This window comes from Synchiropus splendidus, chromosome 1 (genome assembly GCF_027744825.2).
Source record: "Synchiropus splendidus isolate RoL2022-P1 chromosome 1, RoL_Sspl_1.0, whole genome shotgun sequence".
Classification (NCBI taxonomy): domain Eukaryota; kingdom Metazoa; phylum Chordata; class Actinopteri; order Syngnathiformes; family Callionymidae; genus Synchiropus; species Synchiropus splendidus.
In genome coordinates this window covers 2,981,058-3,005,474 of record NC_071334.1, presented here as the reverse complement: position 1 = coordinate 3,005,474, position 24,417 = coordinate 2,981,058, and the positions used below count along the sequence as shown (strand labels likewise).

Genomic DNA, 24,417 nt, shown 5'->3' with positions numbered 1-24,417 from the left:
GGGGAAAGTTCTGTGGCAACAGTGAGAAGGAAGAGCCTCAATATTCATGAATGAAGGTGAAGCTCTAAAACCAAAGCTACATCACAACAACCGTAGTGTGAAAATATATATATTTGTAACACACGTCTGCTCCTCTGTTTTGAGCAGCAGTTCAATGTGAAAATACTCAAGGCGGAGGAGGAAGCCAGCTTTTCTGGAACCATCCCTCCAGAGACAATAATGACATGTGCGAGACCTCACTCCACGATGGTGGAAGTGGGGGAGGCGTAAAATGGTGGGCTGTCAAATCATCCGGCGCCCAGGCTCTAATGAGCTGCCAGGCTGAGGCCTGGCGACCGCAGCTCACTCCTTCACCCACCAGGCTGAGGTCCAGGCCCCCCGCTGACTCGCCCCCTCCTCATCCTCGCACACGCTCTCCACCAGGTCTTTGCTGAAGACTCTTTGGTTCGATGAACCCCATGTTATCCATTCGTTGTCCAATACCATTTGATTTTGTTTTTCATGATTTTTGTCTGTCCGGTGCATCTGTGAACCAAGCCACCAGTGGGACTGCTTTTCTCTGCGAACAGTGACACCGTGTGGCAAACAGAGGAAGCTTGACTCCATTCAGATTTATGTTAAACTCGAGCATGTTTACTTCACTGGGGCCTGTTGAAACTGACTGAAGTAAACAGACGATGACATGTTGAGCTTCATAACAATGATGAATAACAGTTGGAATATATATATATATATATAATTCAACTGTTATTCAAACTGACTCAAACTTACTTAACCAGTGTTACACACCAAAAATACATTGTCATTGTCAATATTAATCCAATGTTACAGAAAATACAATAGTGATATTCTGCCCTTCCTCCAGCGTAAGTTGGCAGATGCCGTTCCCGATTGTTTTACTAAAGACACTGTAAGACTAGACAAACATTCAAATGTCATTAATTTGGCACAACATTCGTACATCAAAAATTCTGCTAGCTCAATGCTAATTGACACAATGCTAAATTACACTATACAAAATAAAAAACTTCGAAAAAAAACAGTGTTACTTATAGGCAAACGATTTTTGGCCAGAAACAGACGAGAAGAGCACCATCCTCAGCTTCATCCGAACCACTACGGAAACACTGGAGCTACAAATCATTGACATTCACTTCTCTTCTACACTCAAAAAAACAGAAGGAAAAGCACATCAAAAGTGAAAACTACTCCATATACCCATATAAGTCCATATATGTGGGGATCCATACAGGAGCTACAGCATGGCATCAAGTGGGTTTTAGGACAAGAAAAAAAGGAGAGTCAACAGTCAAAGTGAATGGATTTATTGTAAAGCAGCATGATCGTTGACCATCTGTTGCATCGTTGTTGATCGTGACACTCCGAAGTTGTGTTCACTTAAAGGTTGAGAATCCTGTGGTGGAACGACTGTAGGCGCAGCAGAACCTCATCCAGCAGAGGCGGTGGAACCAGAATGCAAATCCTGAGCGGCAGGAACAGAGAAGGGTCAACAATGAGGAAATGATCTCTTGGATCAAAGTGCAAAACTCGCAGCCTCGTGGGAGGCCAAGTTTACTAAGCTGAGAGCCACCACACCCTTTTTAACATGTCAGTTGGAAGTCTTTCAAAGAAATCCAGCTTTCATCTTCATTTAAAAACCTTTCCTCTTCATTTGCACAAAAAATGTATTTGGACAAAAATACTCCTTTGATCTTCCTTAAAATAGCAACAGTTTAAAACAACATCTATAATTCAGTCAATATCTATATATTGTGAAAACGCAGACAAGTTAAAATATTTGTAACTATTTTTGTGGACACAGTTCGCTCAGCTTCTCACCTCAGGTGGAAACCTTTGTTGTTTTCACTTCCTGCTCCCAAACAAACTCCTTCCTCCTCCAGAAATCGTTGGCAGTACAGTTGGTCGGGCTGCAGGCCGCAGATCTGAAGAGAGCGTTGAAGCACAGCGAGTTCATGAATATGGCAGGTCAGGGACCCTGCAGGCTTTAATGGACCACACGCCGTGACTTTGGTTTGTTTCATGTAAATTTGCTTCCACGGTGGCTTGGTTGAGGGGCATCAGTTCAAGGCAGAAGGTCACGTATGGTCAGTTTCTAGTTGTAAGCTAGTGACGACAACGCAATGTTGCACCCACAAACAGCAATGCTGCAATGAAGCCTGACCTTGGCTTCGTTGATCCAGGAGACAGGAAGTTGCACACAAGGAAACAGGAAGATCCCGCCTCCTGCTGACTGACAGCTGATTCCCGGGATACTGTTCAACTGCTCACAGGCTCTCCGTGAGTTCTCCGCCAGAGTCGTCAGAGTTTGTTCCACCTCCTGAAACAAGAAGAATCAGCTGCGGATTTTGTTTTATTTTCTCCGTCAGTTTGGGTCAGTTGGTTGCATCTGAACGTCGATTTGGTTTCTGACTGTTCACCTGCTGATTTTGGTTCCGGACTTTGAAGTGGAATAATGGCAGTTCGATTTTTGGCTCAGTTCATTATTGGTTTGTCAAAACTCAAAAATAGATGAAGAGAAACCTGAAAACGCGTGGTGGTTTTCTGGAGGACCATTGAGGCAGAGGTCTTAAACTCCACTGACCACGAGAGCCAGCAGGGGCAAGTCCCTAGAGACGCTGAGCCGGAGACCAGGAGACCGGGGAGTTTTTGCCCAACATCAGTGGTCATTTTGCTCCATTTTTAGCATCAAATTGAAGCCATGTCGTAGGCAGAAGGTGGAGAGGAAGGCCAAAGAGGAGATTGATGGAGGTGGTGAAGGAGGACATGAGGTTTGTAGGTTTGAGAGAAGAGGAAGCAGAGGACAGGGGGAGATGGAGGACGATGATCTGCTGTGGCCACCACCGAAGGGAGAAGCTGAAGGAAAAAGAAGGTGAAGATGTTGAAAAGACATGTACAGAGGAGAGAGAGAGAGCCAGTACATTGGTAGATGAAGATGTTGAGATGTTGGAACTGCCAGGCAGAAGGTGGAGAGGAAGGCCACAGAGGAGACTGATGGAGGTGGCGAAGGAGGACATGAGGTTTGTAGGTTTGAGAGAAGAGGAAGCAGAGGACAGGGGGAGATGGAGGAGGATGATCTGCTTTGGCCACCTCTGAAGGGAGAAGCCGAAAGGAAAAGAAGAAGAATTGAAGCCACGTAGTTAAAAAGACATGAAGGTACGGGAGATCAAAGCCCCATAACTGACAAGATGTTGGCCTTGAATATCATCTTGACACCCCATTTTTAAGGGTCTCCATCACTCTCTGGAGACGCATGAGTTCCACCTGGTGAGTTCCATCTCACTACTCTCACCAGCTGTCTGACTGAGCTCATGGCAATCAATGATATTTCAAATGCTAAAAAGGTAATTTAAAAAATATAGTAGTTGCATCTGAACAGTGGTGTTTCTGTATGAAGGGTCAAAGGCTACCTGTCGGTAGTTTTCATAAGACGGTTCTCCTGGAGTGGGCGGAGTCACCATGACGTCTATCGCCAGCTGAGGCAGAATCGCAGGGGAGGAGGTCGCCTGCATGTTCTGTAGAAATGCACTGACCGATGGGTCCAGATTAATAGTTTCCATATAGGCTCCTCTGAGGCCACACCTGGACAAGAAGAAAGACCACTTAGATTTGAGGAACTTCAAGTCTCCAGGCTCTCCCTCTGTACCCAGTGACCAGGGAGTATAAGAACGTTTGTGGGCTGAAGGACAGAACTCTCAAGTGTAAGGCGAAACGTTTGGAGACGTGGCTCATCCCTAAAGCGCAGGAGCTGGCAGAGCCAGCCGGAACTGGACAGGACTGAAAGCAGCAGCGCATCCATGCCAGAGGCAGCTCCATGACTCAGACAGTGACAATAGAGGAGAGTCGTGAAGAACCATTGACTCACTCCTGCATGCAGGCACTGGACAGAGAGTGGAACGAGACCATCTCCACCGTGTCTGCGTATCCGGCCCCCATCTCCAGCAAGACTCGCCTGTAGGACAGAAACTCTCGGTCCTCCCCGTAGACGCTGTCCTGGTAGACCTGGGAAATGCCACAAGACGTCACTGAAAACTCAAACCCAAGAACCATATTTCGCTCTCACCTCTTCTGCCAGTATGACGAGCCGCTCAGCTGCAGCGAATCGGATCACGTCTTCGATTGTCTCTCTGACTTGGACGTGACCTGAAGAAGACGAATTGCATCTTCGCTCTGAATAGATTCTTAAATATTATGCTCATTAGAACGAGGGTCGGAAATTCCATCTGTCCACCTGTTGGGTTTCCAGGGTTACTAATGTAAATGGCTCGCGGCTCGGAGCGCCCTCTACTGTCCTTCAGAGCTCGATGAAGCTCCTCCAGGTCGATGGCCCAGTTGTTGTCCTCCTTTAAGTGGTAGGACTCCATGACCAGCCCGCACTCATCCAGCAGCATAGGCAGAGTGTGGGGGCAGGGAGAGGGCGTCAACATCCCGGTCCGGGTCTTTCCCTCGCCACTCGCCATCAAGTGCCCAAACAGCTGAACACGATATTTTTAATTCTTTCGCTCATTGTAGCCATCAGTGTTTGTCGTACCAGTAAAGCCCGTTGGGAGCCGCAGCAGAAGATGATGTTGTCGGGGCTGCAAGGGGCGCCGCCGTCCCGCCGCGTGATGAACTCGGCGATACTTCTGTGGACTTGTGGGATTCCACGAGATGTTCGGGAGTAGGAACCTGAAAGAAAGCGAGAGGTCACTGGAGTTGTTGGCGCTTGAGTCCGTCGACTAATGTGAGCTACCTGTATATATCCGTAAAATTCAAAGCAGTAATTACAGTATTACCACTTAGAGACGGAAGATTAGACCCTCCAGACTTTTTCCTTTATCAGACTTGTTTTTCTTTTCATTGTTGAGGCCAAAAATATCTGATTTTGTGGCAGATTTTACCAAAAAATACTGCGGTGAAAGTTCAATGCAATGCAGTGCAATGATTTTGAGGAAATATTCCTTGGTTGGCAAAAAACAGTGAGTATTTAAAGTGCAAACCCACAAAATAAACGGATAAATAAATGTACATGCAGAATAAAAACACTGATGATAAAATAAGTCCATCTTTTTTATAATGATGTTCCCTGGGTAGTTTCTGGGCTGAAAGTGTGTTGTAAGCGTTGGTTATTTTGTTCCCGAGCTCCTCACGAGGGCGGAGCCTGATGGAGGTTTGGATGGGGGCGGAGTCTGAGAGGCAAACTTGTGTGTGAGCGGCTCACTTGCTGATCTGTTCCACAGGGTCGGGATGTAGAAGCAGCCTGGAGAGAGATGGATCTTGAGGTCGGCCATGTTTGTTTACGTCCGCCCCGTATAGTGTTCGGGTGACAAGTCAGTTCCGCTTTTCACTTCTGTCTGTTCTACGTTTTATTCATGGAAATTTGCACATTTAGAAATTGATTCAGGATCCCTCATGTCCAAATCGCAAAAGTTACCGTGCCTCGCAGAACTGGTGGGGATTGGTTGGAATTGCGTTATTAGATGCGATCATGCGACATGGTCATCGCCAACATTTTCAACAGTTGTGGCAGAGAGGTTGACTCTGCAGAGCCACCAGGAGCCCAGGCTCAGGGTTGTGATTCAGTGACGCAACAATAGAATGACAGACAGTGAAACTGGAAAATTCTCTCGCACCCACACTGCCTCCGCCGCAGGCTGCCAGCAGCTTCTGGGCCCTCTGTCGGACATCCTGAGGGAGACTTTGGTCCTGGAGCAGGTCAGGGTGCAGACACACCGCCAAAACCTGACAGGGAAGACGGACGACATCAAGCGACTGATATGAGGGGAGAAATGGGAGAAACACCCACCTGGCGAACCAACTTGGTGGGTGACATTCCCACTTGGTGGGAGTCACCACAGCTGATGTCGATGACCCTGGTGAATGGCTTCTGGACCCCCTGATGAGCAAACGTTCTACATTAAACCAGGCTTTTCTGTGCAGAGCCAGAAGCTTCATGGCAGAAACATGGAAGTACGGCAAGTCACTGTATACATTAACCAGTTAGTTGGACAAAATATTCAAAAATGCCTTTCCAAAATCACTAGTGAAGAGACAAGACGGCCACAAAAACATGTTCAATGACTGATATAACAGATGGATGGATATAGAAGAGGAAATAGACAAACAAATGGAAGAAAGTAAAAATAAAGGACAAAATAGGAATAAAATAAGTATCACCACTGTAAGAAGAAAAATATTTGAATTTTAACAAAATAAAAAAAATAATAAAAAGATCTCCGTGAAGGATCAGAGATCGGAAGTGCAGGTAAAAGTAAAGAATATGATCATGCAAATATATATTTCAAAAATCATAAATGCACATGAATAAAAAATGTCCTTTTTTCATCACTGAGTGATTTTAGGCCTTTGTAGAAAAGAAAAGAAAAAACAGTCACTGGCATTTGAATTCTATTTTTCTTTTTGTTTGAGCTCTCCGTTGATGTCAAATATTACTCCGTAAAAAAATCTCGTGAAACAATATGTGTTGCTCCACAAATAAAGTTTTCATGTTCTATATGAATAATATTTATACATTTCATAACGTTTCATAATTTTATCGTCACAAAATTGAAGGTAAATTCAAGTCACGTTTTTCTTCTGCCCTAAAGGAAATGTAATTGCCCACCCTGTCTCAGATCAGGTTTCACCCATAGTTCTGTTACCAGGACATTAAACTTCAAACCATATGCCAGTGCTTTTGATCCATAGAATACAATTTAAGTCAATATCAAAACTCTTTTTTTCAATTCCTGGGCTAAATCGGACTGATAAACATCTCAGTGAATTCACGGTGTGTAACTGCAGCGAGGCTATGGTTCCTGTCCTGCTTGCATGACAGCAAAATAAACACTTGCTGCATGTCGATAAATAAAGTGTCCAGAAATAAAAGGTTTGCATGTTAAATCAGCACTGAAGCTCCTGTAACCCAGTTTACGAATTAGCCCGACTTGGGTCTCACCTGTGCCACCTGCTGTGCCAACTGCGCCGCCCGATCCTTCAGGCCAGTCTGGGACCTGATCCTGCGGACCACAGGGTTCACCTCCAGTGTGGAGCTCATGCCTCTGCCGCGAGCTGCAGGTGCTGTGGATCTTGAAGACACGACGATGCGGTTTGGTTTTGTTTCATTTGGCCCCGAGTACGAAACCTGCTTTACGAGTCCATAGTGTACCCAACTGGCTCGTCGACTGTTTTACTTTATACATTCTCTCTTGGAGAAGTGAAATGCCCTCCAGGAGGGTAACTGAGGCAGGGCCTTACACACACAGACTCTCACATGCATCGCAGGGCCGGACCCCATGACCTCTATGATTCATGTCATGGTGAAGTGAACTCACCTGACTTCATGTCGACCAAAGTGACGGAGGTGAAAAGACTTGAGACGGGTCAGAACGTCCTCCAGGGTTTCGCTCGGCAGAAGAATGCAGAGTCTGGTGGAGAAACAGGATGATGATGATGATGATGATGATGACGATGATGATGATGACGATGATGATGATGACGATGATGATGATGACGACGGCACCTCAAGTGGAAGCTGCCCATCGAGTCCTCGTGTCCAGCACCGACCAACACGCTCTCTTCTTCCAAAAGTTTTCTGCAGTACCAACTGGCAGCCGAATTCTGAGAAACACATATTCATTTGTATTCATTTTGAACTTTCTGAGCTCAAATGGTTTTGGAGAATTTTAACATTTTGTAGCGTCAGACATGTAAATAAATATTTATGAATTTATCTATAAATTCAACGTATTTAATTTTACTTCGCCTGCGCAATTTGATGTCAAATTAATAGTGTTTTGATTCAAAAATACGTATTTACTTACATTACTTACTTACATTATACTGTATTTTCAATTATTATTGACTGTTTTTTTTTTAACAGAACAGAGCAGAGGTGATGCTTTGTGAAAAGTACCTGAGAATACATTTGAAATGTTCAGAGCTAAACATGTCAGGCTGTTGAGTTGCCGGTTGTCAGAACCGGGGGCAAGCACCTGTGCTCCGGCATAGTTCTGATGCCAGAAGGCACGTGAGGTCAACCACCGCCTGGTTGATCAGGGTGAGACCAGGCGGTTGCTGCACAGTGAGGAGTCAGTTTCATTTACTTCATCCACAATCCTCTGTCAGCACTGTGCAGCTCTATGGGCTTCACGCAACACACCAGCAGGACAAGATGAACCCAGACACTAGTTTCATGGGAGCTTGTCTCCACCAACCTCGACCTGATCCCAAGTCTCTGGAGGTAAACGTAGATGAGGGTAGAGGAAGATTCCGGCGCTCACGGGCAGGCAGCTCACGCCGGGAAGACCGTTGAGGAGCTCCAGAGCTCGGTTAGCATTATCAGAAATTGCCGTCCGGACATGAAGAGTCTCCTTTGATGGGAGGAAAGGTGGTCATCAGAGTCAGAAGTATTGTTGCTTTGATTTTGTACCTGTGTGTATTTGGGCCAAGACGGTTCTCCAGGTTGAGGTGGGTTGAGCATCATGTCCAGAGCCAGCTGTCCGCTGACCGGCGCATTGATGTCGGCGGTTAACGTTGTGTCGACGAACATCTTCACCTGAGGATCCATGTTGACCACCTCCATATAGCCGGCCATCAGGCCACATCTGGAAGACAAAGCTTGCTCAGTTGCCTTGTGACTCAGGGTGGAAGACATCAGTAGCCCATGGCTTTGATGAGCAAAGGCAGGTGCTTCAATGTTGCTGGTCGACTGAAGAGGAAGAAGAGAACCGTGTCTGCGCCTTCAAGTCTTCCATTTCTAAATGCTCAACAGTCAGTTTCCAGATCAAGGCATGACTTGGAGAGAAGTACAAGGGATGTGACATAAGTTCGACTGATCCCTCCATGGAACAACATCTTGGTCAACTGACGGAAGACCTTCATCATCAAATGGTCAGAAGAACATGTGGCACAGGACTTGGTCTGACTGGGTGCTTGTGATGTGGTGCCATGAGTCAGTGATGACCTGGACGTTGGACTGACTTGGTGAGACCTGTGTGAATGGTTGCACCATTTCCTGGCCAGAGGGAGGCGCTGTGAGCTTCAGGTTTAAGGTTCGGCTTCTTAAGAACAAGATGAGAACTCTAGACTTGGCTTGATACTCGGTTTCTTCATGCTGAATCGTGGTTTGAGAGGAGAACGGTTCTGGTGATGAAGTGACAGCCTCCATGGTCGAGATCTGAATTACAAGTGGTGGGTAGATGAGGCTTCATGAAACAGTATTGCAGGGTTGCTGTAACAGTGTCCTCATTTTCAGAGGCCACTAGATGGGGCTCTTGATTCCGAAATGATGTGAATGAGTTGTTCAAGTGCAAACTTTTTACAGCGGACAGCGCCATGTAGTGGCCGCTGAAAGTCAGGACCCTGTTTCATGAAGCCTCATCGACGCTCCACTACTGAATCACTCACTCTGCGAGGCACGGAGCGGCAAGTCCGTGGAAGGAGACCATCTCCACCGTGCTGCGGTGCTCCTCACCCATCTCAAACAAGACTCTCTTATAGGACACAAACTCGCGCTCTGCTCCAAACACATTGTCCTGAAAGACCTGGAGATCGACATTAAATGTCATTTAAAATATCAACATGAAGTGAAACTGTTGTGTCACCTCGTCCACCAGCAGGAGGAGTCGGTTGGCGGATGCAAACTGGATCACTTCCTGGATGGATCTCTTCTCCTGCACATGACCTGAAACAGCACAACGTGATGGTGGCGGCAGCTTTGACCCGACAGCTAAAACCCTCCCGCTGACCTGTCGGGTCTCCAGGATTGCTGATGAAAATGGCTCTCGGGTTACAGCGCCCCCTGGCGGCCTTCAGCGATCGCTGTAGTTCCTCCAGGTCCACAGCCCAACTCCGGTCCTCTCTCAGCTGGTAGGGCACCAGTGTCACCCGTGTGTGGTCCAGCAGCATCGGCAGGGCGTGAGGGCCGGGAGAGGGGACCAGGACACCGGTCCGGGTCTGACCCTCAGCTCCGGACAGCAGTTTGAATATCACCTTGGCAACAGTAGTTTAGTGTCACACAAGAAGAAAAGTGAACAAAGAGAAAAAATGTCCATTTTTCTTTCTTCTCTCTCAGTTCAATGATCTTCATGGGTCATGTGACTTTGCCATTTTAGTCACACTTCAAAGGACTCCGCAGCTCCATCTGGATGTAAAAGTAATATTGACTCACACTTTGTCAGGCGGGGTCACGTGACCTTCCCATTCACCATCCTTTCCACCGAGCCGCTACGGTGCGACCTGGATTATCTTGCTTCGTAGCTCCAGGGCACGAGTTTCAGTGGAACTGGTTTTGAGTTTTCAGCAGGGTCCAGGTCCCCCCCCCCCTCACGGCCCCGCTCGCCATTCACACACGTCATTCAAGCTCTATACACAACTGAGGAGAAACATATGTGCTGTGGGTACCGTCATTGCTCTGTGACGGCCGCTGGCGATGAAGACGTCCTCGCCACGTGACGGCACTCCTCCGTCCCGTCTGGTGATGAACTCGGCGATGGTTCTCCGGACATGGGTCAGACCAGAGGAGGGGGTGTAGGAACCTGAAGGAGCACATCAAGGACAGCTGATCAGACTGTCCGTAGAACTCTTTGGACTGACTTTTTTTTTTTTTTTTAATACGATAATTATTAGTATTTATTTTTTTATTTCATGTTTATATTTGTTAGAGGCCTCACCCACGCTCCCACCGTCGCAGGCTTCCAGAAACTCTCGTGCTCTGTCAGCGACATCTGCCGGCAGAATGTTGTAGTTCAGCAGCTCCGGGTGGAGACACGCCGCCAGCACCTGAAGGACGCGACTCCATGACGAGTCTGACCGTGACGAGACGAGTCACGTGGGAGCGCACCTGTCGGATGAAGGTGACGGGCTTCATTCCTGCCTTGTGGGAGTCTCCAGAGCTCACGTCCAAAACCTCTCGACGTCCGGGGAGCGTCACCTGCCGGAGATATTCGATCACAGCCCAGTTTCTCATGATCACTCGTCGATCATAACTTTTAACCATGATGGGTCCGCGTTTTCACTCACAGACCAAAAATATATTTTATTTTATTTTATTTTTATTTTGTTATCAGAGTTGTGTATATAATGGATTGTATTATTTTCTAAATAATACAATTATTTTAATATTTTAAATATTCTAATAATACAATTATTAAACTTATCTTGACTTTGGGAGTAGTACTAAACTACGTTGTTTTTTTATGAGTATCAGTCGTCACCATATGTTGTTACATAACTGAAAATATATATTTTCAGATTTCTTCTTCTTCTTCCTATTATTATTATTATTATTATTATTATTATTATTATTATTATTATTATTATTATTAGTATTGTCTACACTCTTTACTTGATAATCTTTTACAATGTTTTCACTTTTGACTTGATAAATTGCAGCTGTCTTTATTCATGGAAGCACTTTTGTTCAGATCATTCTATTCATATTATTATTTTTTTAATCAGAAAAAGAAATTCATATTTTTTTCTAAACATTTTCACCCCTGTTATTTTTAAAATGACTGATTGAAAGAAAGATGTATTTTGACAATTATTAATTTATTTACTTACTTTTGTTTAAACTACTTCCACAGTTTAAGCCAACCTTCTATTTACGTCTTGACTGACACATTTGATAACGTCTACTAACACTTCCTGGCAGCAGCCCATTACCATTTTTTTCTTATTTATATTGAATATTTTTCAATGACATTGAAGCACAATTTTTTCACAGTCACTGTTTCTGGCAGAATAATATTTAAAAAACAACAACATAATAATAACAAACATGATTTCAAGGCTCAAGCAATCTTAAAACAATTCAGTCAAGTGGCATTAATATTTTTTTAAATGCTGGAAATGCATCTCATCTTCAGAGTCGGCAGAATAATTATTCAGAGCAGACAAACAGAGAGGTCCGTTGGCACCGCTGGCAGCACCACAAATGACAATACACACCAAGGAAAACCAATGCGGAAAAAAAGAACTGAATCAACATTTACCGATGCCATGATTCCTTTTGGCTGCGGAGCTGAAAGCGCAGTGGAGAATTCTCGACGCAGACGCTGCACACTACTGTTTGTAATTTACCCTGTAAATCAGTAAATCATGTAAATAATTTAAGGAGCTTGAGGGGGGATTTTAAAAGGTTACCACCTTTCAGTTTGATGAATAACATGTCCAACTGGTTACTTTTCAACTGGAGGCAATACAATAAATTCATTTAGAGAAGGTTGTGCTTGATAGCCCGACTTGTGCGTGCGTTTCAGCAAGTTTGGATAGAACACTTGTGGGGCCCTTATGTCTCTGTGGGGCCTTTTTGCAGACCCCACAAGGTTAAGCCGCAATTTGAAGTGATGAAGACAAAAAAATAAGTGCGTCATTATAACTATGTTTAAGTTTAGCTCAGAGTCCTGGCTGAAGTGAGCCATGTGTTTTAGATGGTTAGGTTTAGGGCGAGAGGCTGGGGAAAGGGTGACGGCAATAAGCGGTCCCCACAATTGTGCAGCAAGCCCTTGTTTGTGTGTGCAGGAGGGCTTGTTTATCCTACTTTGTGGAGACCAATTCTTAACAACAAAACTATTCTTTGAGGACCGTATGACTTTGTTGGGACATTTGGCTGGTACCCACCAGATTAAGCCTCAGTTTGACAATACAGACTTCAAAATAACTGGTTGTACGTTTGGTTGGTGAGTCCTGGTTAAGGTTAGCCATTTGTTTTAGATGGTTAGCTTTAGAGGGAGAGGCTGGGGAAAGGGTTAAGGCCATGAGAAACTACCAAACGTCCTAACATGGATAGAAATACGAGCTTGGATGTGTGCGTGTGTGCATATGTATCCTCAGTGCATTCGACAAGTGAAGTGGTGCTGCTGGCTTTATCAGTTTTCTGTGCTGACATAAGGATCAGCTTCTCCAAGTCCAGGTCCATGGTCAGTATAGGCGTTCATTCATGCGGTCTCAGTCACGGTGTAGACAGAGCTGAGCTGTCCTGTGGTCACCAGCTTTTTAGCGACCAACCTGTCTGGCGACAGAAGCTCTATCAACTGGACGAGACTCAATATCACCTTTTACCGTTCACCTCTGCACTGCCTTTATTTGATAGTTGCTTTGTTACCTACTAAGGCCTAGTGTCGCCATGGTAACGTCAACAAGATCAACTGGGCCTGTGAACCATCTGGTCAGACAATTCCACGGTGCTTCACATGCACTGGAAGCCATGTGTGTGGGCCTCTAATGGAGGACAGAAGCATCCGGATGGTTCAAACCAAACAGCCGCCTGACGTTGTCCCAGCTCCTCACAAGTCTGAGGATGTTGACTAGTCAGCCAAGCACAGGTCTGTCCTCTTCCCGCGCTCCGTTACGATGGCGCCTCTCACTGGGCCTATTTCTCCACAGACCTGTCGGCTTTCAGGCAGCTCCTCTCCCAGTCCAAGGACATTGTCATCATCACCGGACCTGGTCTGAGCTCGGACAATGAGACGCCATCCTTCGCTGGGTTCTGGAGGAAATGGCAGGCTCAGGTATCCCCAACAGCTGGTTGCTGTCAACACAAGAATGGCTCCATTGAGGGTAGTTGGATTGAACGTTCCCTCACTCTCCTCTCGGACAGGACCTCGCCAACCCGCACGCCTTCGCGAAGAACCCCTCGCGCATCTGGGAGTTCTACCACCACCGTCGACAGGCGGTTCTCACGGCCGACCCGAATCCCTGCTACCAGGCCATCGCCCAGTGTGAGGAGGTTTTGAGCAAGCAGGAGCGGAAGGTCACCGTTATCACGGAGAATGTGGACGAGTTGCACCGCAGGGCTGGATCCCAGAACCTTCTGGAGATGCACGGTGAGGCACTGCAAAGTGAGGGGGTCTTTAATTGGACATGTGGAAGGCAACATCGCTGTTCTTCCAAAAGTCACATAGAGCCATTCATGCCCCGGGGGCTAACAACATCTGAGTCATGGGACGGCAAACAGCAAACACAGGATTTGTTTGAGAAGCTATTTAGGGACTTAAAGTCATTGTAATAAACATATGTACAGCAGTAGTGGGATTCAACCATGCCTGCGAGGCTTGGCAACCATATATGGTTTTATATATATATATATATAATTTCATTTTCGTTCATCAGGAAGCTTGTTCCGGACACGGTGTTTGGAGTGCTACTACGAAGAAGACAACTACAACAACCCCATCTGTCCTGCACTGGAGGGAAAAGGGTGAGTAGAGATGCACGAAGGACACTGGGCTTCTGGGCAGGGCTGACTGGACTGGACAAGACTTTCTGAACTATTTCACACAGAGTACACTTGCTAACTATGGAACAAAACAAGAAAAATCTGCCAGTCTGTTGTTTCAAAGCAGTCTTGTGCAGCAGGACATCATCAGCTGTTCTGCTCCATTTGTGGATCTGCCTGGAAAGTGGTTTGTCCACTTTAAGACTTTGTTTGTATGTAGGCAGGAGAAGAATTGCACCGTGGTCAGATCTACCAAATGCTGGGAGGGGGAGGCATTTGTAACTGTTTTGGAATGGGGTGTAGCAGTGATCCCGAATCTGCTCCCCCCTAGTTGGTAGAGAAACCAAGTGTGAACTGTTCTCATGTTGGCTCTGTTAAAAGTCCTCCAAATCAATAAAGGCGACATCTGGGTGTGAGTTTTCAAGCTCATTTATAAATCCATATAGCTGGTGAAGCGACTGTGTCTTTACAGCCTTTGTCTGTAGACTTTTCTAAGTATGACTGAGCTGAATAAAAGGGTCTGACTTTGATCCATGGATTGGGTGCAGTAAGTTCTTATAGTGGGTGCATCTGTAGCCCACGAGGACTTAACCACGAAGCACCCCCCCTCCGCAAGACTTGCCTGAGTCCTTCGATCTGTCCATCCGGTAGATGGTAAAGTTGTCCGGGGTGACGGCGGAGTCTGGAACGGATGTGTCCACCCATGTTTCCGTGACAGCAAAAAGACAGCAGCTCCTCATGTCCCGCAAATAGATCTGTGCGTGCAGATTATCCGTCCTGTTCCCCAGAGACTGAACATTTGTGAGCAAGATGTTGGGTGGGTCTATCTGTGTCTGGTGGGTTCACCATTACACGCCAGCACGCTTGCCTCTCCCTCTCCTTTGCGGAGGCGACTCTCAGAACAAAGGGTCCACACAAGTGCGTCTGCAGTGGAGTCGAAAGTGAAAGTTGGTTTAACGTCTGTCGTGACTGACAAACGGATCTCCAAAAGTGTATTACGATCACACATGCGGCATAGGACTGTGGCAAAAAGTGAGAAAGGAGAGTGTAAACAATATTAAAAATACTGAGTGGACGCGGAGCTCCCATCGGTGTGGCACACTCCGATTACGTAGCTTGAATACATTTTGATACAATATCCTGAGTTAGGAAATCTATCCATCCATCTGACTATCATCCATCCGTCCATCATCTATCCATCATCCATCAGCCCGTCCATCTATTTCTCTGTCCACCCCTCATCCATCCAGCCATCCATTCATGAATTCATCCATCTGCCTATCATCCATGCATCGCTCACCCATTCATCCATTGGTTTGTTGATCTGTCCATCATCCATCCATCCATCTGTCTGTCCGTCCATCTGTCTGTACACCCATCTGCCTGTCCATCCTTCTATCCATCCCACCATCCATCATCCATCTATCTGTCTATCTGTTCGTACGGCTCTCCATCCATCCATCCATCCATCCATCATCCATCCATCCATTCAGCCATCCATTCATGAATTCATCCATCTGCCTATCATCCATGCATCCCTCATCCATTCATCCATTCGTTTGTTGATCTGTTCATCTGTCCATCATCCATCCATCCATCTGTCTGTCCATCCATCTGTCTGTACACCCGTCTGCCTGTCCATCCTTCTATCCATCCCGCCATCCATCATCCATCTATCTGTCATCTGTTCATACGGCTCTCCATCCACCCATCCATCCATCCATCCGTTGCTCTGTCCATCTATCCATCATCCATCCATCCATCCATCCATTCATCATTCATCCATCCATCCGTTGCTCTGTCCATCTATCCATCATCCATCCATCCATCCATCCATCCATCCATCCACCCATCCATCCATCCATCCGTTGCTCTGTCCATCTATCCATCATCCATCCATCCATCCATCCATCCATCATTCATCCATCCATCCGTTGCTCTGTCCATCTATCCATCATCCATCCATCCATCCATCCATCCATCATTCATCCATCCATCCGTTGCTCTGTCCATCTATCCATCATCCATCCATCCCTCCACTGATCCATCATTCCTGATTAGAGTATTCATTGTCAGAATGAACATCACGTGGGAGGAAAATGACGTGAAATAATTGAACGAACCTTCACAAGCTAAAAGCGCCTAGTACAATTGTCGCCAAAAACGGCATGTGATGTTACGTGTGGCCTGTGATCTCAGGGAAAGAATCTTCTCCTGCAGCTGAATGGGTGTCTTTATTAAATGTGACTTTAAAGTGACTGATTTGATTTGGATTCCCAGACTTCCAGATCGAAACACGGAGGATGCTTTGATCCTGGAGGAAGACCTGCCCAGGTGACACTTCAGTCTAGCGGAGATCCTCCATCTCCTCTTCTTCCCAGTCGCACCACGTTCTCAGCCAGAACTGCGTCCTCAGGTGTGATCACCTGGGCTGTAACGGACTGCTGAGGCCCGCGGTCGTTTGGACCGGAGAACCTCTGGACCACGACTTACTGAGATGTGCCAACGACGTGCTGAACAACTGTGACCTCTGCTTGGTGGTGAGGGATGAGCCCGGTTGTTCAGGAAGCAGATGTTCCTGAGTGATCATTCACTTTGAATACTACTGAACAGTTCTACAATCATGTGACTGAGCTATTATTATTATTATTAGTAGTAGTAGTAGTAGTAGTAGTAGTAGTAGTAGTATTTATTTATTTATTTATTTATTTGTCATTATTATTATTTTGGCCGAGGATTTTTGTTTACCCCAGGAGATTTAAACATCTTTAAATATCCCTTCCTGGGGTTGAACAGATGTTTCAATGTGACTCTTCTTTGAAAGCTAAAGTGCTGAAAATAACTCAAGTGTGAACTGAGCTGGTGAAAGACTCTTTAGCGACAGCCTCTACTTTCTTCTCCGTGATATGACACCACCGCAGGCGGGAATATCCTCCACCATGTTTCCAGTGGCCATGTTTGCACATCAGGTGGTGGACCGAGGCATCCCTGTCGCAGAGTTCAACCTGGAGCCCACACTAGTGACCATGTCCTGCAGGTACACGTCAAAGGCTCCTGAAGTTTCCTTTTAGTTTGAGGGTCCTCTAATTTCTCTGCTTTTGTAATTAAAAAAAAGCGACTCATCTTTGTAGAGGTGGATTTGTTTTATTTTATTTATTTATTTTTTTTTGTAAGATGTGCGGAAAAATCCAAAAGTAAACCACTAGAGGGCGCTCGAGGGTCACTCTTCCCGAGCGTCATGATCTGAACTCTGATGGGGACTGAGGAAGCAGGAGGGCCTCAAGTGTTTTGTCTGCCAGCTGATTCATCTTTGGTTTTAATATAGAAACCTTTCTATTTCAGGTTCCACTTCCAGGGCCCGTGTGCTGAAATCCTGCCTTTCGCCCTCTGCTGCCACAAAATCTAAGGACCAACCAGATAGCCCACATCCCACACTTGTTTTGAGGTTTTATGAGCTGGAGCGACTCATGGCCACCACAACACTCGAGGGCCCAGTTGCCCAGTGCTTTGCTACATACAAGAAACATGTATCTAGAAGGATCTAGAAGAGTACACTGAGATAGCTTGACAGACATGTTTTCCGAATATATCTTTCTACCTTATCCAGACACCAACACATCCTTGTTCCAGAATCTTTTGCTTCCCAGTGAGATGCAGATGTCATGTGCCTCAGCTGTGGCACTTCCTGGCGGCATAAAGAGCACTTCACCGGAAAGTCCGAGGGGTTGGTTGCACCTTTAGGGTGATCATGCCGCTTGGTATGGGATGTTAATGCCTCATTTTTGGCAAGTATATATATCATGTATCACCACAAGCACAGTAGCAAGGAGCGCTTACAATGACAACCCGCACCACCTCATTCGAGCCCACCTCTGCTTGACCCTCAGGAAATGCAGAGTAAGCGGAAACATCCAATTGCAACATCTATGAGTCGACCAGGAAGGTTTACGTCTCATGGGCTTTGTTGGATGGAAAAGTCCACTTGACAAGCCTTGAAGTGTAACACCTCAGAATATGTTGCAAGACACCTGGACTCCTCCACCTGGAGTTTATATCTTCTCCATCCTACGCGAGACATTCCACCCTCTGACACCCATGGTCGAGGAGCTCCAGTCTGAATGGGCCAAACCCTTTCCTTCCTGGCTAAACCTGGAGTACGGCACCTCATACTCCTGGAGGCACGTCCTGCAAGATACCCTTTGGATCGCAGAGAGAGGGTGAGCTCACAAGTACCAAAACAGAAATGTGTTTTCTCAATTTGGACTGATGAAAATGGGCAGTTGTGAGGCTACGTAGCTTAATAAAACCATCATAAGTGAAGAGTCAAACTCTCAGTCATGATCCCAGGTCATTACACATGGATTAGGTAAAGTCCGTGGCACTGGTGGACTCTGCCCTGTGGCTGGTTGATCATTCGTCTGTGGGGCTCATTTTTGGCTGGACATCATGGACGCAGGCCTGATTCCTGCTCTCAGGTGCCCGTCCCCATTCTGGGAATCGTTGTCCTCCAGCCAAGATGACTCCTCTGTTATACTAGAGTTGTTACTGAATCCAGTCTTCCATCCGTCTTATTTCAATGCGCAAGGCATCATGGCTCATGAACCAACATTGTTTACTTCTCCTGCTACTTTACGTCTGGTGTCCCATGGTGATGGCCTTGTCCACTCGGACCTGATGCTCAGGTCCCACAGAAGCATGGCCAAGGTGTTTTCCATGTCAGTCCTGTCCACTCCATGGGAAAGTTGTTGCCACTTGTTGACTCTTAATCTATTGTTTCATAATTATTGGTAGTGGTGGTAGTAGTAGTTGTATTTGTCGTGGTAATACTACCCTTTCATTTTCGAGAAATGCAGACCGTCTGAGGTGTTTGGGGGTTGAGTGGCTGTGTAGCTGGACAGACCGACAGAGGGCGGTGTGGTGTTGCTTGTGAAAGACGAGACGCACGCTGGCGCCTTCCCCAGTCTCTTCCTGTGAAACACTGACTGCGTGAGTTGGTAACATGAACCAGCACATCTCATTTCACATCGCAGTCTCGAGGACGAACGTCAGATACAATTGTGTTTTCCTGTCAGTCGGCCACGTTTCCTTTTTTTTTTTTTTTTCTTTCCATTTTTTTTTCTTTTGGTTTTTCATTGATTACATTTTTTTTATTTACATTATCTGTCAGGAACAACGGTTTGCGTTCCCAATAGCGTTAACATGATGACCAACTGTTCTTTGATTAATAATAATCTTTTTATTTTCTTGAATATTTCCTGCATTTTCTCCACCCACCCCCGATTCCTCAGCCCTTTCTGTCTCACAGTGTTTTCCTTTGACTAATCATTTATTAGGTTTCAATTGTTTTTCAATTTTCAAATGAGTATCGACATTTCGTCTTGTGATTTCAGTTTGATGTTTCTTTCCATTGCTTTATTTCCATTTTGTGTATGAACCTTTACAATAAATATCGACAGAATTTTTGTCGTATCTCACTGTCATAAATGATTTTGTGCTCGATGCATGACATCATTTGGTACGTGCTTATCCTTGGTTTCGTAAATCTTTTCGTAAATGTTTGCAGGAGCTGTGACTCCTGTGACTCAGGTGTCCAGCTTGTGTCAAGTGTCTTCTCCTCTGCTGATTCTCTTTCATCGCCCACTCATGGCGGAGCGGCTGATGGTCCGACTGTCCCTCGTGTCTCTGCTCCAAAAATAACAACCAATTTCCCGCCTGTTAGCCGGTGATTTCACACCAATCTCTGCGGTTCTACCCAGCTCACGCGCTGAAACCAGAGAGGGCTGAGCGAATGTAGGTCAAAGCGTGAATGTGCCTCAAAGGTCTTCCCTCTGGACTCATCTGCTGCTTATTGTTTACACAAAATGGCCGTTTTGGCAATGCTCACCATTCATTTGCTCCTTCTGTACGAGGGCGAAGCCTGACTGGACCTTCAAATACAGGGAGATCTCGCCTAACCATAGTGTCCGAGCGCTGTTTTCGTGGATGTTCAAGTGGTAAACGGGAACTGCGGAGCTTTGACCGCGACCAAATTCGATGGATATTGGCTATTCAACAGACATCCGCTCCACCACAGACGCTGTCTGTTGGTCTGTGTCCCTGGAAAGCCCTCGCTCTCTCACCAGCAGCGCTAAATTGAATTTAGGGGACCATCCACAAATTCTCAGTCGTGAAATGATCAACGACGTCAGTGAAAACTTTTCCACTATTTCGTCAATGGGAAAAGTGTTCAAATGAGTTCAAACTGATCGTAAACAGTCAGGAAACATGAGACACATTGGAGACAGACACTTTTGTTTCATAACTTAACTGTTACTTTTGTATCATTATTGATTTATTCATATTTTTCCACGATTTCTGGATTGGGTGAGGTCCATGGCACTGGTGGACCAGATTGTGTTGCTGTCGTAATGGCTGCATTCGTACTGCTGTTTTGTGACAAGAAACAATGTTCAATAAAATGTTCCATTTATTTATTATATATATATTATATTTGGTGTTAAATTTGATTGTGATCACTTGATTGTAATTGTGTTTCATTGGACATCATTGGCAGTACTTTTTTGTGTCTTTAATAACTGAGCCAATGTCTCCATTGTCATCCTGCCGCACACTTGTTGATTCTGGCATAACAACTGGCGAGTCAAACAGGTTCCCAGACTCGTTGCTAATCATAGACAGCTTCAAGTATTTTTACCAGCTCGAAAAATACCTGACAAAAGAAAAAAAAAGCAATAAAACACCCTTAAAGCATGGCGTGGTCTCGAAACTAAAATGAAAAGAGAATATATCAGGCAGTGGGTCCGTAGGGGAAATAGAGGGAACCCAGATACACAGCCTTCAGGTGTTCCGTGTCTGCCTCTAGAGGTCGCCAGTAACCATAACGTACTGCACATAAAGTATAACAAACACAATGTCCCATTTGTCAAGCAAAAGCCTGCTGATCACAACACAAATAGCCATTAAAAAACTTGACAATAAAAATAAAAACAATGCACTTTTGCCAGTCCATTGATAGGTGGCTCAAAGCTCTATTGCAAGTGGACAAAAATGAAGACTATTTTCAGAGTGAATGACGCCAATGACTTGGCTATAATGTCACCAGTGAGGTGAGTTTTTGAATCCATCCACTCTTGACTCAGGTTTAAATTTAAGCATTCCAGTGAACAGCTCACACACAAAGCGCCACACACATGCAGATTGTGTTGCTGTGGGAACTGCAACGTGTGTATCGCCTCAGCAGAATGAAGCCTGCAGCAATACACACACGTCTACGCATCATCACTCTCACATCATGGAGCACCAAGTGGCGTCTGGCGCACGCACTTGTGGGTACAAGCGTTAATGCCTGTATACACCTGGGAACACGTCGGTGTGGTTGAGTTTCACCCATCCATCTTGAAGGTTCATTCAGCGACGATTTGTCCCAGTCGCATTGTTCCGGCCATTAGTTTTATGTCAACTTATCTGGGCCTTTAATCTCAACCTCTGGTACACGCCTTTGTTGGCCGCCACGGCAAAACAAGGATCATTGACAGGAATCATCACGTGGTTTCAAGGAAGTCAGAAAACATGTCCAACAAGTCTCGTCAGATTCCGGCACGCCACACCGAGCTCACAGTCTGTGAGGGAACGTTTCCTTGACAGCAGCGAAATGGAGGCGAACAGAGTCGAAGTGCTCACCTGTTCCATCTGTCTGGACCTCCTGAAGGACCCCGTCAGTCTTCTCTGTGGACACAACTACTGTAAAGCCTGTATTGAAGGTTTCTGGGACAGTGGAGAAGAGAACATCTACCGGTGTCCTCAGTGCCGACAGACCTTCACCCCGAGGCCTCTCCTGCAGAAGAACACTGTGTTAGCAGAGTTAGTGGAGCAGCTGAAAGAGACTGGAGCTGTTGACCTCTGCTATGCTGGACCTGAAGATGTGGCCTGTGACGTCTGTACTGGGAGGAAACTGAGAGCCCTCAAATCCTGCCTGATGTGTCTGGTCTCTTACTGTGAGCAACACATCCAGCCTCATCTTGAAGCTCCGGCCTTCAGGAGACACAGGCTGATCCACCCGTCCAAGCAGCTCCAGGAGATCATCTGCCCTCAACACGATGAGGAGAAGAAGATGTTCTGTCGTAATGATCAGCAGGTGATCTGTCACCTCTGTGCTGAGGACCAACACAAAGACCACCACATTGTCTCGGCCACAGCAGAGAGAAGAGAGCGAGAGAAAGAGGTGGATCAGAGTCGAGGAAGGATCCAGAGGAGGATCCAGAAGAGGGAGGAAGAGTTGAAGCTGCTTCAGCAGGAGGAGGAGCACATCACCATCTCTGCTGATAAAGCAGTGAAGGACAGTCAGAAGACCCTCAACAAGCTGATCCAGAAGCTCCAGAGAATGATTTCTGATGAGAAGCAGCAGATCAGATCCCAGCAGCAGAGAGAGATGGTTCGAGTCCGAGGACTTCAGCAGCAGCTGAAGCAGGAGATTACTGAGCTGAAGAAGAAAGATGCTGAGCTGCAGCAGCTGTCACTCATCGACAGTCACACGGTCTTTCTCCAGAACTTGTCCTCACTGTCAGAGGTCAGTGAAGACACGCTTTCCTCATCGTCCCACGCCCCTCCTCAGGTCTGCTATGAGGAAGTGGCAGCAGCCGTGTCAGCCAGCAGAGCCCGACTCCAGGACCTTCTGAGAGACACCTGGTCCAACATCTCACTGATGCTCGCTCCTGAGCCCAAGACCAGAGATGAGTTCCTCAGGTACTCTGTGGACATCACCATGGATCCAAACACTGCACACGCAGAGTTGAAGTTGTCAGAAGGACGAAGGAAGGTGACAGACATGGGAAAAGATCAGGCTCCTCCTCATGATCCTGCCAGGTTCACTGACTATCCTCAGGTCCTGAGTAAGGGGACGCTGACTGGACGTTGTTACTGGGAGGTGGAGTGGACTGGATACACTGGAGAAGTAGCAGTCTCATACAAGGATATCAGCAGATCAGGAAGAGAATGCTCATTTGGACGTAACCACCAATCCTGGTCATTATCTTGTAACAACTCTGGCTGTTCTTTTAAACACAACAGAGTCACAACTGAAGTCTCCGGTGCTCCGTCCTCCACGGTGGGAGTGTACCTGGATCACCCTGCAGGGCTCCTGTCCTTCTACAGCGTCTCCGACACCATGACCCTCCTCCACAGAGTCCAGACCTCCTTCACTCAGCCTCTTCATGCTGGAGTATATGTTGGATCCACCTGCGAGTTCCTGAAACTGAAACATTGAGACACACTGGTCCTGCATCCCCACGTCACACGATCAGAACCGGCCCTCTTCCATGGGATCACATGTAGATTGCGCAACTAAATCGACTCATGTATGTAGTGAAAATCATTGGTGTTTGGAGCGATCATGTGTTTTAACGTCCGGTGAACTTCAGTCTCAGTTTATAGCCTATATTTCATCCATGAACTCTCTGCTTTCACCATGTCGGCTCTTTTAAATGCCACGCTCCCTCGTCGTGTTCGTCCAGCTCTACTGCCAATATTGTGCTATCCTCATACCCACGTAACACTTTCAAATACACTTCATGTTGTTTTAGGATGTTTTGATTCTCCAGTCTCGTAATTCTAAACGTCTATTTGTTATTGTTGAGTTGATATAAGTGAATGTTTCCTTCGCATCTGTATGTAATGACCAAAAGTCAGTCTCAAATAAAACAGTTAAACAGCATCAAAAATGCCGCTTTTTGGGTCCTCAATCATTCATGATGGGAATATTAAACAATGGTAATAGTAATACTATGTTCTTTATACGTAACGTGGATGTGGGATGGAATGTGTCCAGACAACACAGCAAAGAGCCACGTTGCTTTCAATGCTTCCCTCATCTGTTCACTCCAACAACCCAACATAACTGGGACATTTCTGAGAACAACCTCAATGAAAAGGCTCAAGAAAGCAGCGTTGTAAGCCGACAGTTAAAGCTTCTACTCTAGTGGAGTAAATCTCATTCCCGTGCGCCACCATCTTCACCTGGTCTGTTCCTTCAGGTGTCCTGACCTTCCATTTCCATGTGCAGCAGTTGTGTTGCCGTCATTCAAATTTTTCATTTGGGATTTTTCCGTTATAAACACCAAAGACCAACATCATCCCGTCCAACTCCATGTTGTGAGTTGTGTTCTCCGGTTGCAGAGATGTTCCTTCTGGTGGGAGGATGAGCT

The 24,417-nt window shown here is 46.1% G+C and overlaps 3 protein-coding genes across 5 annotated transcripts; 2 read left to right on the top strand and 1 right to left on the bottom strand.

Moving 5' to 3' along the window:
- Positions 1 to 1,321: 1,321 nt before the first annotated feature.
- On the bottom strand, positions 1,322 to 12,419 carry LOC128769804 (alanine aminotransferase 2-like). 2 transcript variants are annotated; one of them, XM_053884205.1, is made up of 23 exons: positions 12,148 to 12,419; positions 11,994 to 12,082; positions 10,841 to 10,930; positions 10,671 to 10,779; positions 10,402 to 10,535; positions 9,747 to 9,990; positions 9,603 to 9,682; positions 9,406 to 9,542; positions 8,429 to 8,603; positions 8,214 to 8,369; positions 7,520 to 7,617; positions 7,332 to 7,424; positions 6,956 to 7,085; positions 5,804 to 5,893; positions 5,631 to 5,739; positions 4,550 to 4,686; positions 4,250 to 4,493; positions 4,082 to 4,161; positions 3,884 to 4,020; positions 3,429 to 3,600; positions 2,183 to 2,338; positions 1,840 to 1,943; positions 1,322 to 1,483 (listed from the first exon to the last, which is right to left on the bottom strand). In XM_053884205.1, the coding sequence occupies exons 2-23, from the start codon at positions 12,000 to 12,002 to the stop codon at positions 1,399 to 1,401; spliced, it is 2,769 nt and encodes a 922-aa protein (XP_053740180.1). In that variant the 5' UTR covers positions 12,003 to 12,082; positions 12,148 to 12,419; the 3' UTR covers positions 1,322 to 1,398. The 2 variants fall into 2 exon arrangements, 1 of the variants encoding a protein (XP_053740180.1); XR_008416517.1 differs by lacking the exons at positions 1,322 to 1,483; positions 3,429 to 3,600.
- Positions 12,420 to 13,157: 738 nt separating this feature from the next.
- Positions 13,158 to 20,500, top strand: LOC128748035 (NAD-dependent protein deacylase sirtuin-5, mitochondrial-like). 2 transcript variants are annotated; one of them, XM_053846849.1, is made up of 8 exons: positions 13,158 to 13,325; positions 13,387 to 13,511; positions 13,601 to 13,826; positions 14,113 to 14,200; positions 16,499 to 16,552; positions 16,635 to 16,758; positions 17,140 to 17,255; positions 17,561 to 20,498. In XM_053846849.1, the coding sequence occupies exons 1-8, from the start codon at positions 13,301 to 13,303 to the stop codon at positions 17,622 to 17,624; spliced, it is 822 nt and encodes a 273-aa protein (XP_053702824.1). In that variant the 5' UTR covers positions 13,158 to 13,300; the 3' UTR covers positions 17,625 to 20,498. The 2 variants fall into 2 exon arrangements, with proteins under 2 accessions (XP_053702824.1, XP_053703653.1); XM_053847678.1 differs by lacking the exon at positions 17,140 to 17,255 and having other exon boundaries at positions 17,561 to 20,500.
- A 1,232-nt stretch (positions 20,501 to 21,732) lies between these two features.
- Positions 21,733 to 23,916, top strand: LOC128770668 (tripartite motif-containing protein 16-like). Its single transcript, XM_053885849.1, has one exon. It carries the CDS (start codon positions 21,870 to 21,872, stop codon positions 23,478 to 23,480), a length of 1,611 nt encoding a protein of 536 aa, XP_053741824.1. The 5' UTR covers positions 21,733 to 21,869; the 3' UTR covers positions 23,481 to 23,916.
- The last annotated feature ends 501 nt before the right edge of the window (positions 23,917 to 24,417 follow it).

What these genes read in the sequence shown, in the direction of transcription:
- LOC128769804 (XM_053884205.1), bottom strand. An exon ending in TGGCACAGCAGGTGGCACAG is followed by an intron (nt 5,894 to 6,955) that starts GTGAGACCCAAG and finishes TTTGCTCATCAG; the next exon opens with GGGGTCCAGAAGCCATTCAC. An exon ending in AACAAAGGTTTCCACCTGAG is followed by an intron (nt 1,484 to 1,839) that starts GTGAGAAGCTGA and finishes CCTGCCGCTCAG; the next exon opens with GATTTGCATTCTGGTTCCAC.
- LOC128748035 (XM_053846849.1), top strand. Translation starts at nt 13,301, where the DNA reads ATGTTGACTAGTCAGCCAAGCACAG. An exon ending in CCTGCACTGGAGGGAAAAGG is followed by an intron (nt 14,201 to 16,498) that starts GTGAGTAGAGAT and finishes TTGGATTCCCAG; the next exon opens with ACTTCCAGATCGAAACACGG. An exon ending in CTAGTGACCATGTCCTGCAG is followed by an intron (nt 17,256 to 17,560) that starts GTACACGTCAAA and finishes TTTCTATTTCAG; the next exon opens with GTTCCACTTCCAGGGCCCGT.
- LOC128770668 (XM_053885849.1), top strand. Translation starts at nt 21,870, where the DNA reads ATGGAGGCGAACAGAGTCGAAGTGCTCACCTGTTCCATCTGTCTGGAC.